Consider the following 18,033-nt stretch of genomic DNA (forward strand, 5'->3'; position numbering starts at 1 on the left):
TCAGAAGAGCAGTCGGGTGCTCTTACCCACTGAGCCATCTCACCGGCCCTTACCTTGATAATCTTGAAGTGGTTGGGTTACTTTGAATGTTGGTTATTATGTATTGAAATACTAAAGACTATGAGTGTTTTTTCAAAACTAGTGCATACCCTCTAAATTTCTTTGTTTTAATCTCATTTATCCTTATTTGATACTAGTTTCTCTTTAAACAATAAACTATCTGCTTAAAATATGATTATTGTTTAGGGCAACATTGTTATGTGTTCTCATCTATCTTTATTTGGCACATTATATTTGTAGGTGGTGATCCATGAAGACTTCATTCAGTCTTGCTTTGATCGTTTGAAAGCCTCTTATGACACATTGTGTGTTTTGGATGGTGACAAAGACAGTATTAATTGTGCAAGACAGGAAGCTGTTCGAATGGTCCGAGTGTTAACTGTTCTAAGAGAATATATAAATGAATGTGACAGTGATTATCATGAAGAAAGAACAATTTTGCCTATGTCAAGGTTTGTGAATATTTGATAACTCGGATTAATTTTTAGTTATATGTTATATACACATTTTCATGTTTACAAACATGGTGTACTCACCATGGAAGCCAGCAATAGAGTTTGGATGTCCTATTCTGTTACTCTCTGCATTACTATTCTGTTTCGACTGTTCTCCTAATGAGCTAGGAGCTAGACGGGCAGCAAACCCCAGTCATCCTATTTTTGCTACCCACGCTTAGAATTACAAGCACATCTAGCTAAAAAGCTATTATGGGGCTAGAGATTTGGACTTGGGTCCTCATTTTTCGTGCTTGTAAACCAAGTACTCTTAAACCACTGAGACATCCCTTCAGTTTCACTTTTTATACTCATTTATACTATTAAACCTTATAGCATGCCTTTTAGCCTAATACTTAGAAGGCATGGGCGGTGGGTGGGTGGGTGGTGTTCCAAGTTTGAGACTACCCTGGTCAATATAATAAGTTCTAGCTCAGCCAAGGCTCTGTAGTGAGATTCTCTTACAAAATAGAAAAAAGAAAACAGTGTATAGTTACTTTTTCTTTTTTTAAGATTTAGTTTTATTTTCTGTGTATGAGTGTTTGCTTACATGCATGCATGCGTTCCATATGCATGTTTGGTGCCCTTGGGTGTCAGAAGCAAGCATTAGATCTCCTGGGACTGGAGTTATAGACACTTGAGCCCTGTAAGATGAGCTGCCATGTAGGTACTTAGAACCTAACCTGGTTCCTCTGCACCCTATCTCAAATCAACAGCATGGACAGGCAACCAGGGTAGCTAAAACATACTTTCAAAGAATTGAATTGTATTTCTTTTACCGTCTTACCATTTAGTAATTCGAATGATATTTAGATTAAGTTCTTTCTTGATGATATGAATTCATTTTTTGTATCATACTTTCAAGATAAAATGTCAACATAATGTAGTTTTGGAATGACTTGATGTTAAGAGCTTTTTGGGCAATTCTGGGCAGTAGTGCATGCCTCTAATCTCAGCACTCAGGCAGAGAATGGTGGATCTCTCCTAGTTGAGGACAGCTTGGTCTGCAGAGCAAGTTCCAGGCCAGCCGAAGCTACACAGTAAGAACCAGTCTCACAAATACAGTTCAGACAAAATTTGTAACAGCTTTTTTTGTTGATGTTCTCAAGGTAAACCTTTTTGGTTTGGTTTGGTTTGGGGATTTTTGGTTTGTTTGTTTGGGTACTTTTTTGTTTTGTTTTGAGACAGAGACAGGGTTTCTCTGTGTATCCCTGGCTCTCCTGGAACTCACTCTGTAGACCAGGCTGGCCTTGAACTCAGAAATCCACCTGCCTCTGTCTCCCAAGTGCTGGGATTAAAGGTGTGTGCCACCACTGCCTGGCTCTCAAGGTAACTCTTATCTTACACATTTATAAGCATCAACGACTAGTGATTTGGGCTTTACAAGTATAGAAGTGAATGAAATGTTCCTACTATTTCTGTGTCTTAATTGGGAGCTGGTTGTATATAATTGCTTGGAGTTGTTCATCCTGGCCTTTAATTGGTAATCCTTCTTCCTCAGCAATGACTGGGATTTCTGGAATGAAGCACCATGCCTGATATTTGTATTAATTCCTTATAGGTCAATACATTATTTTATATGACTATGGGCATGAAAGTACTAACAGTGAAATATAGTCATGGTGTTTTGGTTGCTGGGGTATTTATAGTTAAAAAGAATAAATATTTTCAGGGCACTACAAGGTCTTCAATTCACTTTTATTTAATAAGAACATATTCAGTGTTAAAGTTCCATGTGTATTTTCTTAGCAGCTAAATTTGGAGGTTTGCTAAATATAGTATTTTCCATTTCTTTTCCCCACCAGAGCTTTCCGTGGTAAACACCTCTCTTTTATAGTTCGATTTCCAAACCAGGGCAGGCAAGTAGATGACTTGGAGGTTTGGTCTCATACAAATGATACCATTGGTTCAGTTCGAAGATGTATACTCAATCGTATTAAAGCCAATGTAGCTCATACAAAAATTGAACTCTTTGTGGGTGGTGAGCTTATTGATCCTGGAGATGACCGAAAGTTGATTGGACAATTAAACCTAAAAGATAAATCAGTAAGTATATTACCCCCTGAGAATTTTTTAAATAGAACTTACCCTGTATTTCATTGTTGAACATTTGTTTTGTTAATCTTAATGTCAGATGCTAGGATTATAATACTAACTCAGACATGCATTGAAATAGACTATATCAAAACAAGTACTTATAACAGAGAGTACTTTTTGAATGTACTTTTGAAAATATTAGCATCTAGTTTTTGTTTATTTAATCATGTACATGATTGTTTTGGATGCACATATGTCTGCACTATATGTGTACCTGGTGCCCTTAAAAATCAGAAAAGGGCATTGGATCTCCTGGAACTAGAGTTACAGACCATTGTGAACTGCTATGTGGGTGATAGTAATGGAACCCAGATCCTGTACAAGAGCAGCTACTGTTCTTAATCACTGAGCCACTTCTCCAAGCCCCAGCATCTAGTCTTTTAAATTCAGTTGTTTGACATATCACTAGATTCCAAGTTTTGTGTTTTCTGTTGGTTTTTTTTTCCTTGTCTTTGATTCTAATATGTATCATTTTCAGCTAATTACAGCCAAACTTACACAAATAAGCTCCAATATGCCTTCAAGTCCTGATAGTTCCTCTGATTCCTCAACTGGATCTCCTGGAAATCATGGTAATCATTACAGTGATGGCCCCAATCCAGAAGTGGAAAGTTGTTTGCCTGGAGTGGTAAGTGTATTCAGTTGTTCAAGGCATTATACTTGCTGAGAATTATTGAGAATAGACAATACATAAACGAGGTTTTTGTTGTTGTTGTTGAAGAAGAACTCTTTGTTTCATAAGGTAAAATATCTACACAATTATCCTTCAGTTTGAATGAAGCCCTCTGAAACGTGATTGTAACTCAGTTAAAATTTAAACCAAGAGCCGGGCATGGTGGCGCATGCCTTTAATCCCAGCACTTGGGAGGCAGAGGCAGGCGGATTTCTGAGTTCGAGGCCAGCCTGGTCTACAGAGTGAGTTCCAGGACAGCCAGAGCTACACAGAGGAACCCTGTCTTGAAAAAAACAAAAAAAAAAATTAAACCAAAACTTCCCTGTAGTTAATAACTGCATGGTTATATTTACATATAATTAATCCATTGGAATTTAATTATAACATCTTGGTATATAAATTTAAAGAGCTACTACCACTGTCTTACATACTTGTTTTATAAAATGGATCCTTTTAAAACGTCGTACGTAGGGAAATACTGTAATGTTTCTCATCGTATCAAAAAAAAAAAAAAAATACTGACATCCCCTATTGACCTCTTGTTTTCACTTCATAAGAACTTTTGACTGCAAGTAACACCAGCTACTCCAGTGTAAGAACAAACTGGTTAGAAATTTAGTAGTGGTATGGTGGTAGTTTCACTATGTTCAGAGTCCTCTTAAGTTATATATGTAGGTGAGAAATAGTGTAATAAAACAGCCTAAAGGTATCACAAATGTGGCTCAGATGATGTTTTAGGTCTGCACCATAAAGAATTTGTACAGGTAAGATGAGCAAGAATAACAGAAGTAACAGGAGCCAAAGTATGGAGATAAGCTTTTAGGAAGACCTTTTTTGAAGCCCAGGAGTCATTTTTCAGCTAATAATTTGTGTCTTATATTCTAGATAATGTCACTTCATCCCAGATACATCTCTTTCCTTTGGCAAGTTGCAGACTTAGGAAGCAGCCTAAATATGCCACCTCTTAGAGATGGAGCAAGAGTGCTTATGAAACTTATGCCGCCAGGTAAGATGTTTTCAATGATGACACAATGCATGCTAACAATAAAAGGTATATTAACAAATTCCTCTTCTAAGTAAACCATATGTTAGTGGTTGGTAAACTAGCCTGTAAGCCACAATCTTCTAACAACTTATTTTTATACAACCCATACCTAAAGCAAGGGTCTAAAATTTTCAAGGGCTACATTAAATCAGAACAATATCTTTTTGGAGTATTGTGAGATGGCTCAATGGATAAAGGTGTGTGCCTGCAAATCTGATAAGTTATAGAAGAGAACTGACTCTCTTCAACTGTCCTCCATACATTTGCCATTCACTCTCACATACACACCTATAAATAAATAAATGTAATAAAATTGTTTTAAGTCTTGACACCAGATTCTATAAAATTTTAATATCTGTAGTCTATTCAGTTTTACTGTCTTATAGCTACACCCATTCATTTAAATATTATTTGCAAATTTTTGTTGATCGACAGCTGAAAACTCAGTAGCAGAGATCATGTGGCCCAAAATCCTGAAATAATGTACACACACACAGAGACTAATTGATTAACTTAACAGTTTAAAATCAAGCTATAGTGTCCGAGTTTGAAACAGTGAACATTTGATTAAAGTATGTATTGCTTTACTAAGCAGAATGAGTTCTTTTTCCTAAGAGCTACCTCCTTCCAGGAGTTTAAAGATTATTTTTAAATATGCCAAAGTCTGTTTTAAAGCTCTTCATAGCCTCTCTTCTCTGTCTGTCTCTGTCTTCCCTCTCTGTTTCTTTTTGTCTGTCTCTGTCTGTCTCTTTTGCACTCTCTAAGACAGGGTCTTACTATGTAGGTTTTGCTGGCCTAGAATGCACAGAGATCCACTTGCCTCTATCTCAGAGGATTAAAGGTTTGCACCACAGTGTGACAGGCTCCTTTTTTCTGCATTCTCTCAATGTTTGAGAATATATTCAGTTTTTTGAGTACTGTGATGTCTTTCAGTGAAATAAACTAGGTAATCTGAACGTCATAAAGCAGAAAATAACTTGGAGGTAAAAACTGTTGCTGTTACTTACATTTCCTTTGGAAGTGGGTTTTTTACTTTGTTTTGTTGTTTTCTTTATATCAGTCTCCAACTGTTGACTGGAGGCTCCTGGATGAGAGATAGTCTCCTTATATTTAGGCTGGCTGATTAAAAGGCTCTGGTTGGCATTTTGGTTCTCATTTGTTTACTTTTAAATCAACCCAAGTTCGGTCCTGTATTACAGAAGCTCAACTGAATGTATAGTTTAACTGAATTGTTTGCTGTTTTGTGCTCTTGAAAATGCTAGAAGTGATATAGATGTGAATTGTGTTTTATTTCAGACTATGCCTCTTTCTCTTACAGATAGTACAACAATAGAAAAGTTAAGAGCTATTTGTTTGGATCATGCCAAACTTGGAGAAAGCAGCCTTAGTCCATCTCTTGACTCACTTTTCTTTGGTCCTTCAGCCTCACAAGTGCTATACCTAACAGAGGTTAGTTTTTTGTTTTTGGTTTTCATTTTGGATTTAGTTATTTTTTAAATTTGATCCTTGATGTACTGCTATGAAGAATGTGGATAAGATTATTATAAGGTGGTTTTGAAGTGGCCATTGTCTTAGCAGTCTTGATGGTGAAATGGAGGTTATGTTTTAAATCCCTTGTAATACAATCCTTCTCTTCTCCCTCTCCCCCTTTTATTTTCAGGTAGTCTATGCCTTGTTAATGCCTGCTGGTGCACCCTTGGCTGATGATTCCTCGGATTTTCAGTTTCACTTCTTGAAAAGTGGTGGTCTGCCCCTTGTCCTGAGTATGCTAACCAGAAATAACTTCCTACCAAATGCAGATATGGAAACTCGAAGGGGTGCCTACCTCAATGCTCTTAAAATAGCCAAACTGTTACTAACTGCCATTGGCTATGGCCATGTTCGTGCTGTGGCAGAAGCTTGTCAGCCAGGTGTGGAAGGCGTGAATCCTATGACATCGGTAATACAGACTTTGTTTTGGTTTCTAAAATACCTAGTAGTAAGATAGTCATTTTTAAGGTTAAATTTCTCAATGATTCTAAAGTCTAGAGTTTAATTTTGACTCAGTATTAAAATTTTCTTTCCAGTATATGTCTTGTAGATAGAAATGTTCACTTATTTCTCTATATTTGTATTAAAAATACACTCAAAAAGCAAACAAACAAAAAATACACACACTCTACTCTGGCTTTCCTACTACTAATTTAAGAGGGCATTTCCTTCAGTTTCTTTCTGATCACTTGAGTTTTACTACACTCTAACTTACTGTGAAAAAACAAAAACAAAAAAAACCAAAAACACCACATAAATGAATTTCTAACTTGTGCCAAGTAGATACCAGTGGTGTTAAGATTTGTAATTGATTTAGCCTTTTGCCAGTTTCTGTCCTATCTTCCTTGGCTTAAACTTTAATTATGAAGGCCTTATCATTCTGTTTTCGCCTGGATGGGATCTTTGATCCATTTTCCTGATCTCAACATATGCTATAGTTTAATGACTAGTTAAAGGCCAAACTATGCAAATAGTTGCTAAATACTGATAGAAGACAGAAGTCTTTAGGAGGATGAGGCAAGAGGATTAGAACATATCAAAGCCAGCCTGGACTATGGAATGAGAGGACCTTCTCTTTAAAAATAAAACTCTTAAGAAATTTTCTTTAGGCCGGACGTGGTGGTGCACGCCTTTAGTCCCAGCACTCGGGAGGCAGAGGCAGGTGGATTTCTGAGTTCGAGGCCAGCCTGGTCTACAACATGAGTTCCAGGACAGCCAGGGCTACACAGAGAAACCCTGTCTCGAAAAAACCAAAAAAAAAAAAAAAATTTTTTTTTCTTTAGAAATCACTTAGATCATATTGGAGGTGAATGGCATGTTGGTGATTATGATATGTAGTTGATATATATACACATATGAGAGAATACTGTAATATTTCAAGGAAGAACCTTTTTATTTTTAAAATAGTTTGCAAAATAATTCATAAATGAAATTTTTTTAATTAAATTTGTTGGGGGCTTTTTTGTTTTGTTTTGTGGTTTTGTGTGTTTGTTTAGTTTTTGAGATAGAGTTTCTCTGTTTAGTCCTGGCTTCTCCTGAACCAGGCTGGCCTTGAACTCAGAACTCATAGAGATCTACCTGCCTCTCCCTCTGCCTCTGCCTCCCAAGTGTTAGGATTAAAGTTATGCACCACCATGTCCAGGTATAAATGAAGTTTTATGATACTCAAGATTTGCCTACTAACAATCCTAAAGATCAATGGAGATGGAAAGTAAGAGGGTGTAATTAGGTAATTGACAATAGTTGAGGCAGAATAAGAGGGAGATCTTGATCTTTTTAACGATAATTTATTTTTATTTTATGTAATTGTTGTTCTGCCTGTACTTTTGTCTGAGAGTGTCATATCCCCTGGAGCTGGAATCACAGACTTCTATTGCTGAGCTGTCTCTCCAGTCCCCAATAATAATTGTATTATCTTAGTCTGACCACTTTCTTTTTTTTTTTTTTTTTTTTTTTTTTTTTTTTTTTTTTTTTTGGTTTTTCGAGGCAGGGTTTCTCTGTGTAGCCCTGGCTGTCCTGGAACTCACTCTGTAGACCAGGCTGGCCTCGAACTCAGAAATCCGCCTGCCTCTGCCTCCCGAGTGCTGGGATTAAAGGCGTGAGCCACCACGCCCAGCAACCACTTTCATATGTTAGAAATTTTCTGTAAGCCAGCCAGGCATGGTAGAGGCTTATAATTGCAGGATTTGGAAAACTAAAACAAAAGGACCACAAATTCAAGGCCAGCCTGGGCTACATAGGACAAAAAACAGATAAAAAACGAAACAAAAAGAGTGAACTTTTCCATAAAAATAAAAATGACTAAGATTATATATTATTTACTGTGGTCCATTTCATTAGGATTTTTTTAAAGTAAATTTTGGGTTAAGAGGAAAAACTAATTCTTATCAGGTGTAATGGTTCTCACCTGTAATCCCAGCACTTGGAAAGCCAAAGCAGGAAGGCAGCAATGAGTTACACACATCAGCTTAAACGTGAGACTTTGTATCTCACCAGATGAGGAAGAGCTCTTGTTGGGATAAAAAGATTCTTATTTTAATCCAAGGCGTGACTGCTTAATGAAGTATACAATACAAAAGGCAATAACATGCTTCTTCTTGTATCTTTTCTATAATACTTAGAGAACATGGCCATTTGCTAGCTGTAGATACTAAGCTATTATAATTGTGAAGTATTTGTTGGCAATTGAAAACAAAACAAAAATTTAGTAGTAGGGATATCTTAAACATTTATAGTATAGAGAAAAGTTACAACTCAAAGATAATCAGAAGTATTCAGCTACTTTATCTGTTTCTCATTGATTAAAACACTTAGTATACTATTACATAAAAGTACTGCTATCTTTTGTATGTCTTATTTTTTATAATTGTAATTTTTCTAATTTTCAAAGTAGAACTTGATAACTGGAGATTATGAGCAGGGTCTGCCTAAGGATACACATTTAAAAAGATATGATTTACTGCATTTTGAGATGAGTTGACTTGATCTGTTCATAGAAACATGGGTTAGATTAATCTAGAATAGGGGATTGTAGAGAAATCTGTGCCACTTGCATACCATGTTTGCAGGGTGGAGTACTTTGTGTGTGAATGTGGAAAGAAAACATCTTGGGAATGTTGATGAATACCATAGGAATGATTGGGTCAAGTTGTATACAGAATACTCAAATAAAATGGTTTAACTGTTTTTCAGGTCAACCAAGTAACTCATGATCAAGCAGTGGTGCTACAAAGCGCCCTTCAGAGCATTCCTAACCCATCATCTGAATGTATGCTTAGAAATGTGTCTGTTCGCCTTGCTCAGCAGATTTCTGATGAGGTTAGTATTGTAAAAGTTATATAGGGGGAGTGTGTATTTATTTACAATGTTTTACCTGTCATAATTGTTACTATACAATTTTTTAAAAGTTTTTATTCTGTGTGTTTTGCCACACAGACATGTAAGATGTCTGTGCACAGCTTGCATGCCTGGTGCACTTCAAGATCAAAGAGGACATTTGGATCCTCTAGAACTGGAACTACAGACTGTTCTGAACCATGTGGGTGCTGGGAATTGAACCCACATGGAAGAGCAGCCAGTTCTCCTAACCACTGAGCTGTCTCTCTAACCCCAAAACAACCTTTTTTAAAATTCAGTCTAGATCATTGTTTAATGCCAACTTAGTATTATTAGTACTTTATTTTCAAATTTTGCATAATAAATAGCATTCTTTCAGAGTGTATATATAATATTCACACAAACAGTACACAATAATTGTTCTGTACTTCTGGGACTTATGGTCAAATCCAAGGTTTCACACATATAGCCCTAAGACAGAATGTTTCTGGAACTGTTCCTTTTGGGGGTTTTTTTTCCCCCTATGAAAGTTTTTATTTTTTTGAGTTTTTGTGTGTGTGTGTGTGTGTGTGTGTGTGTGTGTGTGTGGTTTTTTTGTTTGTTTGTTTGTTCTTGTTTTTGTTTTTCGAGACAGGGTTTCTCTGTATAGCCCTGGCTGTCCTGGAACTCACTTTGTAGACCAGGCTGGCCTCGAACTCAGAAATCCGCCTGCTTCTGCCTCCCAAGTGCTGGATTAAAGGCGTGCACCACCACTGCCTGGCTATTTTCTTAAGTTATATTCAGTTGGATTGTGTGCCTATAATCTAAACACTTGAGTGGCTGAAGCAGAAGGATAATACATAGAAAGCAAGCCTGCATGACCCAATCTCCAAAAATAAATAATTTTTAAAAAAGTTATTGATGACTTTGAATTGTCAGTGTTCTAAGGTTCAATAGATCATTCCTTTTGGTTAAATATTATCCCATTGTATGCTAGTCATGGTGGCACATGCCTTTAGACCTAGGACTTGGAAGACAGAGGTAGGCAAATTTATGTGAGTTCTAGGCCTGTCTCATCAAATAGTGAGACTGTCTGAAAAAAAACAAAATATGCATGCATTTGTGTACACTCAAGGGACACATACACATAAATAAGTAGATAGATGATCATATATCTTATAAAAACATATAATCCCATTATGAATATTCTATGATTTGTTTATATATGTTACAAAATATACTTGGATTTTTTTCCCTTTTAGATATGATTAGAACTGCTGTGAAATTTTTATACCATTATTTGAACTTCTTATTCTCTAACACCTGGGAATGCAATGTTTGTCATTTCTGTGGTGGTCAACACTAACAGTATTCTCAACAGTTTTAATTAATCATTATTTTATAGGCTTCAAGATATATGCCTGATATCTGTGTAATTAGAGCTATACAGAAAATTATTTGGACATCAGGATGTGGAGGATTACAGCTGGTATTCAGCCCAAATGAAGAAGTGACAAAAATTTATGAGAAGGTAAGAATCATGAGAGGAATATGCCCACTATATAAATGAATGTTAATGTTTTGCTTTTTTTTTTATGTGTGTATAAGTGTTTTACCATGTATGTACATATGTGTACCATGAATGTCTGGTTCCCTTTGAGTTCAGAAAAAGGGATTGGATCCCCTGGCAGTAGAGTTATGAACAGTTGAAAGCCACCATGCAGATGCTATGCATTCATTAATCCTGGTTTCTCTGTTAAGAGCAAGTGCTCTTAACTGCTGAATCAACTCTCCAGCTCACACTTCTCCATTCTTAAGAAAAACTTGAGTAGGAAGGACTTCTTGATCCGTACAGTGTCCTCGTTATATTGAACACTTTGTTCTTACTACGATTTTGGTGTTTGGTATAGTGTATCTTTGATATATTCATTCGGCGAAATGAGTGAAAGCCTATTTCAGTTATATTAAAATCATAGCATATTTGGGGTTAGGAAAAAATTTTAAAGCCTTACTGAGCAGTTTTCCAAAGAGATTTTTTTTTTAATTAAATAGCACAATAACATTGTGCCAGAGTAGTGGTTCATAAAGAAGGAATGGTTAGTTGTTGGTTCAGAAGTGCACAACTCAGAAGGGTCTCTACGAGCTTCTTAACTACAAAGTGCTCAATGATGTATATAATCAGTATATATATGTCCAGTGCCTTTTGGGTCATAGCAAAATATTGGCATTAGACTTAGTTTTCTATTATAGTTGTTTTTAAATTATTTCAAAAAACCTCACGAAACAGGTAAAAAGAGGAAACATGTAGTTTAATGATAAGTGAATTTTAAGCACTAAGCTTTTGAAGTTTCATAGTATTTTCTTTTAAGCACTTTCTAAATTACCTTACTAAGGATTAGATTTCTTTATTGCACTTTGCAAACAATATTAGTTTGGTTGTTTCCTTTTCTTCTTCCTCCCTTCTCTTGTTCTCTCTGTTCCCCTGCAAGGTGTCTTCCCTTACACTTTCATATTACATAGGTTTTTCTTTTAAAGCTTCTTTAAATAATTTGTTCCCAATTATTTTACAGACCAATGCAGGCAATGAGCCAGACCTTGAAGATGAACAGGTTTGCTGTGAAGCATTGGAGGTGATGACACTGTGTTTCGCCTTGATTCCAACAGCCTTAGATGCTCTAAGTAAAGAAAAAGCTTGGCAGACATTTATTATTGACTTACTGTTGCACTGTCACAGCAAGTAAGTTTCTTTTTTATTTTTAAGAAACTTGATCTTATAGAAGATCAAAAGATTTCTATCAAAATAGAGTCAAATTTATGTTGGCACAAGGTATTATAGAAACTGAAGACTCTTCCATGGTACATTAATGTTGAGGAAATTTTCACTTTATAATATTTGACCTAACCTAAATTTGTTTAATTTTAGTCTGCAAAATTGAATAGAATATTGGCCTCCTGTCTTATATTCCTAGGTGCCAGCTGTTATTTTAATGTGAAATTTTATAAGAGGGTTACCATAGGAGTCTATGCATAAAGATCAGTTAATTGAAATCCATCATTTTTTTTTTCATTTTAAGGGCATTTAATCAGTATTAGTAATGTTTCAAGCTGCTTTTATACAAGCAATTCAGATTTAAGACAATTCAAATCTGTAGAAATTGGCTTCCAACCTTTTATAATGGTCTGATTCTGATCCTTTTTTTTTATTACTTTTTTCTTTATTGGATATTTTCTTTATTTACATTTCAAATGTTATTACCTTTCCAGGTTTCTGCTCTGGAAACTCCCACCTTCCCCTGCTCACCAACTCACCCACTCTCACTTCTTTTTTTTTTTTTAAGATTTATTTATTATTATACATAAGTACACTGTAGCTGTCTTCTGACATACCAGAAGAGGACATCAGATCTCATTATGGGTGGTTGTGAGCCACGATTGTGGTTGCTAGGATTTGAACTCAGGACCTCAGAAAAGCAGTCAGTGCTCTTAACCGTTGAGCCATCTTACCAGCCCCCCCCCACCACCACCACCACACACACACACACACACTTCTGGCCCTAGCATTTCCCTACCTACACTGGGGCATAGAGCCTTCATAGAACCAAAGGCCTCTTCTCCCATTGATGTCCGACTAGGCCATCCTCTGTATTACGTATGCAGCTGGAGTCATGGGTCCCACCATGTGTACTCTTTGGTTGGTGGTTTAGTCCCTGGAAGCTCTTGGGGTATTGATTAGTTCATATTGTTCCTCCTATGGGGCTGCAAACCCCTTCAACTTTTTGGGTCCTTTCTCTAGCTCCTTCATTGGGGACACTTTGCTCAGTCCCATGGATGGCTGTCAGCATCCATTTCTGTATTTGTCAGGCACTCTGATCCTGATCTTATAATTATAAAAACTAATTAGGCCAGACATGGTGGCACACATCTTTAATTTCAGTACTTTGGAAGCAGTGACAAGGGGACCTCTGGGTTTGCATCTGGGCTGCTCTACATTACATGTTCCAAGACATCCAGAGCTACATAGCAAGGCCATGTCTTTTTAAAAAGTAAAAAAAAAAAAAAAAAAAAAAAAACAAGCACAGGTCATTGGCAGTGGCAGCAATGTTGGCAGCACCACTGTATATACCTTTAGTCCCAATACACCTATCACTGAAGAGGCAGAGGCGGTTGGATTTTCGTGAGTTCAAGACCAGCCTCTTTTAATAGAGCTAGTTCTAGGATAGCCAAGGTTTCTTAAAGAAACCCTGTCTCAAAAAACAGAAACCACCAGAAAATCTAATTGGTACTGTTAATGGCTCAGGTAGAACTTACCTAGTCCTTGAACAACACATTAATATGATACAGTGGAGTATCAAGTGAGAATGTTTAGCGATCAGAAAAGAGTGATTTCCTTGAAAACAGCCATTCTAGCCCATCTGGGTGGTAGTTCCTTTAATTCTAGCACTGGGGAAAGTAGGAGGCAGTGGCAGACAGATCTTTGAGTTCAAGCCAAGTGTGTTCTACAGAGTGAGTTCTAGGACAGCCAGAGCTACACAGAGGAACAGGTGTGGGGTTGTGGAAGAAAAGAAACCCTTTTTCATGTAATCAAACAAATGCAGAACAGGGAAAGCTTATTACCTCTATTGGATAATTGTGCCACAGTTAGACATCTGTGTACATTGAAAAAAATAGTATGAATCATTCTAGTTCCATTTAATCATGAGTCATGTTCAAGGAACTATTGTATAAAACACAGTTCTGTCATGCTTTTCAAATCAATACTACCGTATAAAGAAGAGTTGTAGCAGTATCCTTTCTATGATAGCATAATTCCCACTGGACCCTCTTCTAAGGTACACCTGGATCAAAATTCTGTGGAAGGGGGACTGGTAGGTGTTTTAAGGTTTGATATGGGGCATTTTATATCTATTAGAGCCTGTTCAGAAAAAGGTTAGAAGGTATCCCTGAAACTCTTCAGTGACAGTCTGAGGTCATAGCCTTGACCATGCATTAGTAAACTCATTTACATGTATTTTTTCCATGACTATTTAAGTGGATGTTAGTTCATGTTCCTAATGTATCACCCCCTTCCTTCCCCAAGAGAAAACAATATACTAAACATAAATCCTTTCCATTTCAGAACTGTTCGTCAAGTGGCACAGGAACAATTCTTCTTAATGTGCACCAGATGTTGCATGGGGCACAGGCCTCTACTTTTCTTCATTACTCTGCTCTTTACTGTTTTGGGGGTAAGAGATTTAAAAATATGTTTACCAGTATAACTAATTCCTTCAACAAGGAATGATATTCTGGAATTTGTGCGTTTAGCTTGAACCAGTTAGGACAATCTATACTTAATAAAACAATAGTTAACTCAGGGTTTTTGAAAAGGGAATTCAAAGCATGAACATGTTGATTCATTATACTGTATTTTATCGTTTTCAGAGCACAGCCAGAGAGAGGGCTAAACATTCAGGCGACTACTTTACTCTTTTAAGACATCTTCTTAATTACGCTTACAACAGTAACATTAATGTACCCAATGCTGAAGTTCTTCTAAATAATGAAATTGATTGGCTTAAAAGAATTAGGGTAAGTTGTAGTTAATACTTTGTTTATATTGTTAAGAAATAGTGCTTCGTTTATAAATGGTTCATAATTTAGAACATTTTAAGCTTAAAGTTAAAGGGGACCAAAGAACATAAATTGCATTGTTGGGTTTTACTTTATAGAATAAATGCATTACTACTTACAGAAAGCTTGTATTAAATCTTAAGCACATGTTAAGCATGGTACCACATGTGTTTAAGCCCAGTACTTGGGAGGCAGAAGTAAGCACATTTCTATGAGTTTAAGGCTACATACCTTGTCAGTGGGGGTGGGAGGGGTTGTCATTTTGAGGTTCAGCTTTTCTGCCTTTTATTTAGCAAGTTATTTTAAAGAAATTACTGCCCCTCCTTGCCTCAACCAAAAAAAAAAAAAGTAGTCAAATACACTAACTTTCATCATAAGTTGTTGAAGACCACATAAAAATTTATTTCTGAGGAAATCTATAGTTGTATTGATTACTTTTCTGTTTCTGTAATGTGATATCACAACAAAAATAAGGGAGAGGGAATAGGGTTTAAGAGTCCATCATATTGCTGGGTGTAGTGGCACACGCCTTTAATCCCAGCACTCGGGAGGCAGAGGCAGGTAGATTTCTGAGTTCGAGGCCAGCCTGGTCTACAAAGTAAGTTCCAGGACAGCCAGGGCTATGTAGAGAAACCCTGTCTCGAAAAACCAAAAAAATAAAAAATAAAAAAAAAGAGTCCATCATATCAAGAAAGGCATGGCAGTAGGAGTAGGGAGCTGGCCATTCACATTGAAACTGAAGAATAAAGAAAGAACAGGAAATGAGTTGAAAAATCAAAGCCAGCAGACACACCCTTCTAGTAGCTAATGTATTTCCTCCAGCAAGATGCCACCTCCTGGAGGTTTCTCGGGTGTCCCAATCAGCACTGCCATCTGGGGACCAAGTGTTCAAACATGGAATCTTATTAGGGAACATTTCATACCCAAACTTGAACAGAGTTTAGCCTTTAGATTAGCACTTCTTCTAGTAGTCAAAGCACATGTATAGTAATTTGAAAGTTTAACTAGCTTGAAAATTTAACTTGCTTGACTAGAAAGCGTTGGAAGAATTGTCTAATATCCTTCTAACTTTCTTGTCTCCTGATTCGTCCATTTCATAAGTTAATAAGCATTTGATTTTTGTATCCCTTTGACAGGATGATGTTAAAAGAACAGGTGAAACAGGTGTTGAGGAGACAATCTTGGAAGGACACCTTGGGGTTACAAAGGAGCTACTGGCTTTTCAGACTCCTGAGAAAAAGTTTCATATTGGTTGTGAAAAGGGAGGTGCTAATCTCATTAAAGTAAGTTCTGTGTTCTTGGTTCTAAACTACGTATCCTATCCTTGTAAGTATTGTCGTTTAATATGATTGTTAGCATTAGGTGTATTTGTTATCATTTTTTAATTTTTGATATTATAATTACATTATTTTCCCATGCTTTCCTCCCTCTAATGCCCAGTATACCCTTACTTGCTCATTTCCAAAATCAAAGCTTTTAAAAATATATTTTATTTAATCTTTTTTTTTACACTCCAGATTTTATCCCCCTCCCAGTCCACCCTCTTGACTGTTCCACATCCTGTACCTCGTGTTTTCCCCCCAACCCCCACCCCTGTCTCCATGAGGATGTCCCCACTGCCTGGGGCCTCCAGTCTCTTGAGGGTTAGGTGCATCTTTGACTGAACCCAGACCCGGAATTCCTCTGGTGTATATGTGTTGGAGGCCTTAAATCAGCTGTTGTATGCTGCCTGGTTGGTGGTCCAGTGTCTGAGAGATCTCAGGGCTCCAGGCTAATTGAGACTGCTGGTCCTCCTACAGCTTGTTAACCACCTCCTTAGCTTTTTCCATTCAAGCTTTTCCCTAATTCATACACAGGGATTAGCAGCTTCTGTCCATTGGTTGAGTGTAAATATCTGCATCTGACTCTTTCAGCTGCTTTTTGGGTCTCTCAGAGACCAGTCATGCTAGGTCCCTTTTTGTGAGCACTCCATAGCCTTAGTAATAGTGTCAGGCGTTGGGGCCTCCCCTTGAGCTAGATCCCACTTTTTGCCTGTCACTAGACCTCCTTTTCCTCAGTCCCTTCAGTTCTTTCAGACAGGAACTATTTTGGGTCAGAGTTTTTGAGTGTTGGATGGCAACCCCATCCCTCACTTGATGCCCTGTCTACAAGTTCCCTCTCCCTCTAAGGTCCCTCCCTTTGAGTCCTGAGAATGTCTCACCTCCCAGGTCTCTGGTATATTCTGGGGGGTGGGGGGAGTCCCCTACCTCCTACCTCCTGAGGTTGCCTGTTTCCATTCTTTCTGCTGGCCCTCAGGGCTTCAGTCCTTTTCCCTCACCCAATACCTGATCATGTTCCCCTCTTCCCTCTCTGTCCCCTTTCCCATCCAGGACCCTCCTTCCCTTCCCCCTCCTATGATTGCTTTCTTCTCCCTCCCAAGTGGGATTGAGATGTCTTCACTTGGGTCCCTCAGCTTGTTAACCTTACTGAGTTCTGTAGACTGTATCCTGCTGATTCTGTGCTTTTTTTTTTTTGGCTAATACCCACTTATTAGTGTGTACATACCATGCATGTCCTTTTGGGTCTGAGTTACCTCACTCAGGATGATTTTTTTTAATTCTTTTTTTTTATTTATTTATTTTTTTTTTGGTTTTTCGAGACAGGGTTTCTCTGTGTAGCCCTGGCTGTCCTGGAACTCACTCTGTAGACCAGGCTGGCCTCGAACTCAGAAATCCGCCTGCCTCTGCCTCCCGAGTGCTGGGATTAAAGGCGTGCGCCACCACGCCCGGCAATTCTTTTTTTTTTTTTTTTTTAAATATTTTTATTAGGTATTTTCCTCAATTACATTTCCAGTGCTATCCCAAAAGTCCCCCATACCCTCCCCCCCAGGATGATATTTTCTAGATCCATCCATTTGCCTGCAAAACTCAGAATGTCCTCATTCTTCATAGCTGAGTAGTATTCCATTGTGTAAATGAACCACATTTTCTGTATCTATTCTTCTCTCATGGGACATCTGGGTTGTTTCCAGCTTCTGGCTATCACGAATAAGGCCACTATGAACATATTGAAGAACACATGCCCTTGTAGCATGGTGGGGCATCTTTTGGGTATATGCCTAAGAGTGGTATAGCTGGATCTTCAGGTTGATCTATTGCCAATTTTCTGAGGAATTGAACTCTGTGGCACGGGGGAAATTTCCCAAACAGAATTCCAGTGGCTCATATTCT

General features: G+C 37.5%; 1 protein-coding gene across 4 annotated transcripts in view; it reads left to right on the forward strand.

Annotated features, from left to right (window-relative positions):
- The window catches only part of Usp9x (ubiquitin specific peptidase 9 X-linked), a 119,474-nt gene that overhangs the window by 85,345 nt on the left and 16,096 nt on the right, over positions 1-18,033 (forward strand). For all 4 annotated transcript variants that reach the window (XM_029473258.1, XM_029473260.1, XM_029473259.1 and 1 more), the window contains 12 exons: positions 301-512; positions 2,360-2,600; positions 3,130-3,279; positions 4,210-4,330; positions 5,688-5,818; positions 6,030-6,308; positions 9,092-9,217; positions 10,620-10,745; positions 11,785-11,951; positions 14,331-14,439; positions 14,636-14,782; positions 15,961-16,107. In XM_029473258.1, the coding sequence (XP_029329118.1) occupies positions 301-512; positions 2,360-2,600; positions 3,130-3,279; positions 4,210-4,330; positions 5,688-5,818; positions 6,030-6,308; positions 9,092-9,217; positions 10,620-10,745; positions 11,785-11,951; positions 14,331-14,439; positions 14,636-14,782; positions 15,961-16,107 (1,956 nt within the window). The remainder of the gene's footprint in view (positions 1-300; positions 513-2,359; positions 2,601-3,129; positions 3,280-4,209; positions 4,331-5,687; positions 5,819-6,029; positions 6,309-9,091; positions 9,218-10,619; positions 10,746-11,784; positions 11,952-14,330; positions 14,440-14,635; positions 14,783-15,960; positions 16,108-18,033) is intronic.

Source organism: Mus caroli, chromosome X, assembly GCF_900094665.2.
Source record: "Mus caroli chromosome X, CAROLI_EIJ_v1.1, whole genome shotgun sequence".
NCBI classification, from domain to species: Eukaryota; Metazoa; Chordata; class Mammalia; order Rodentia; family Muridae; genus Mus; species Mus caroli.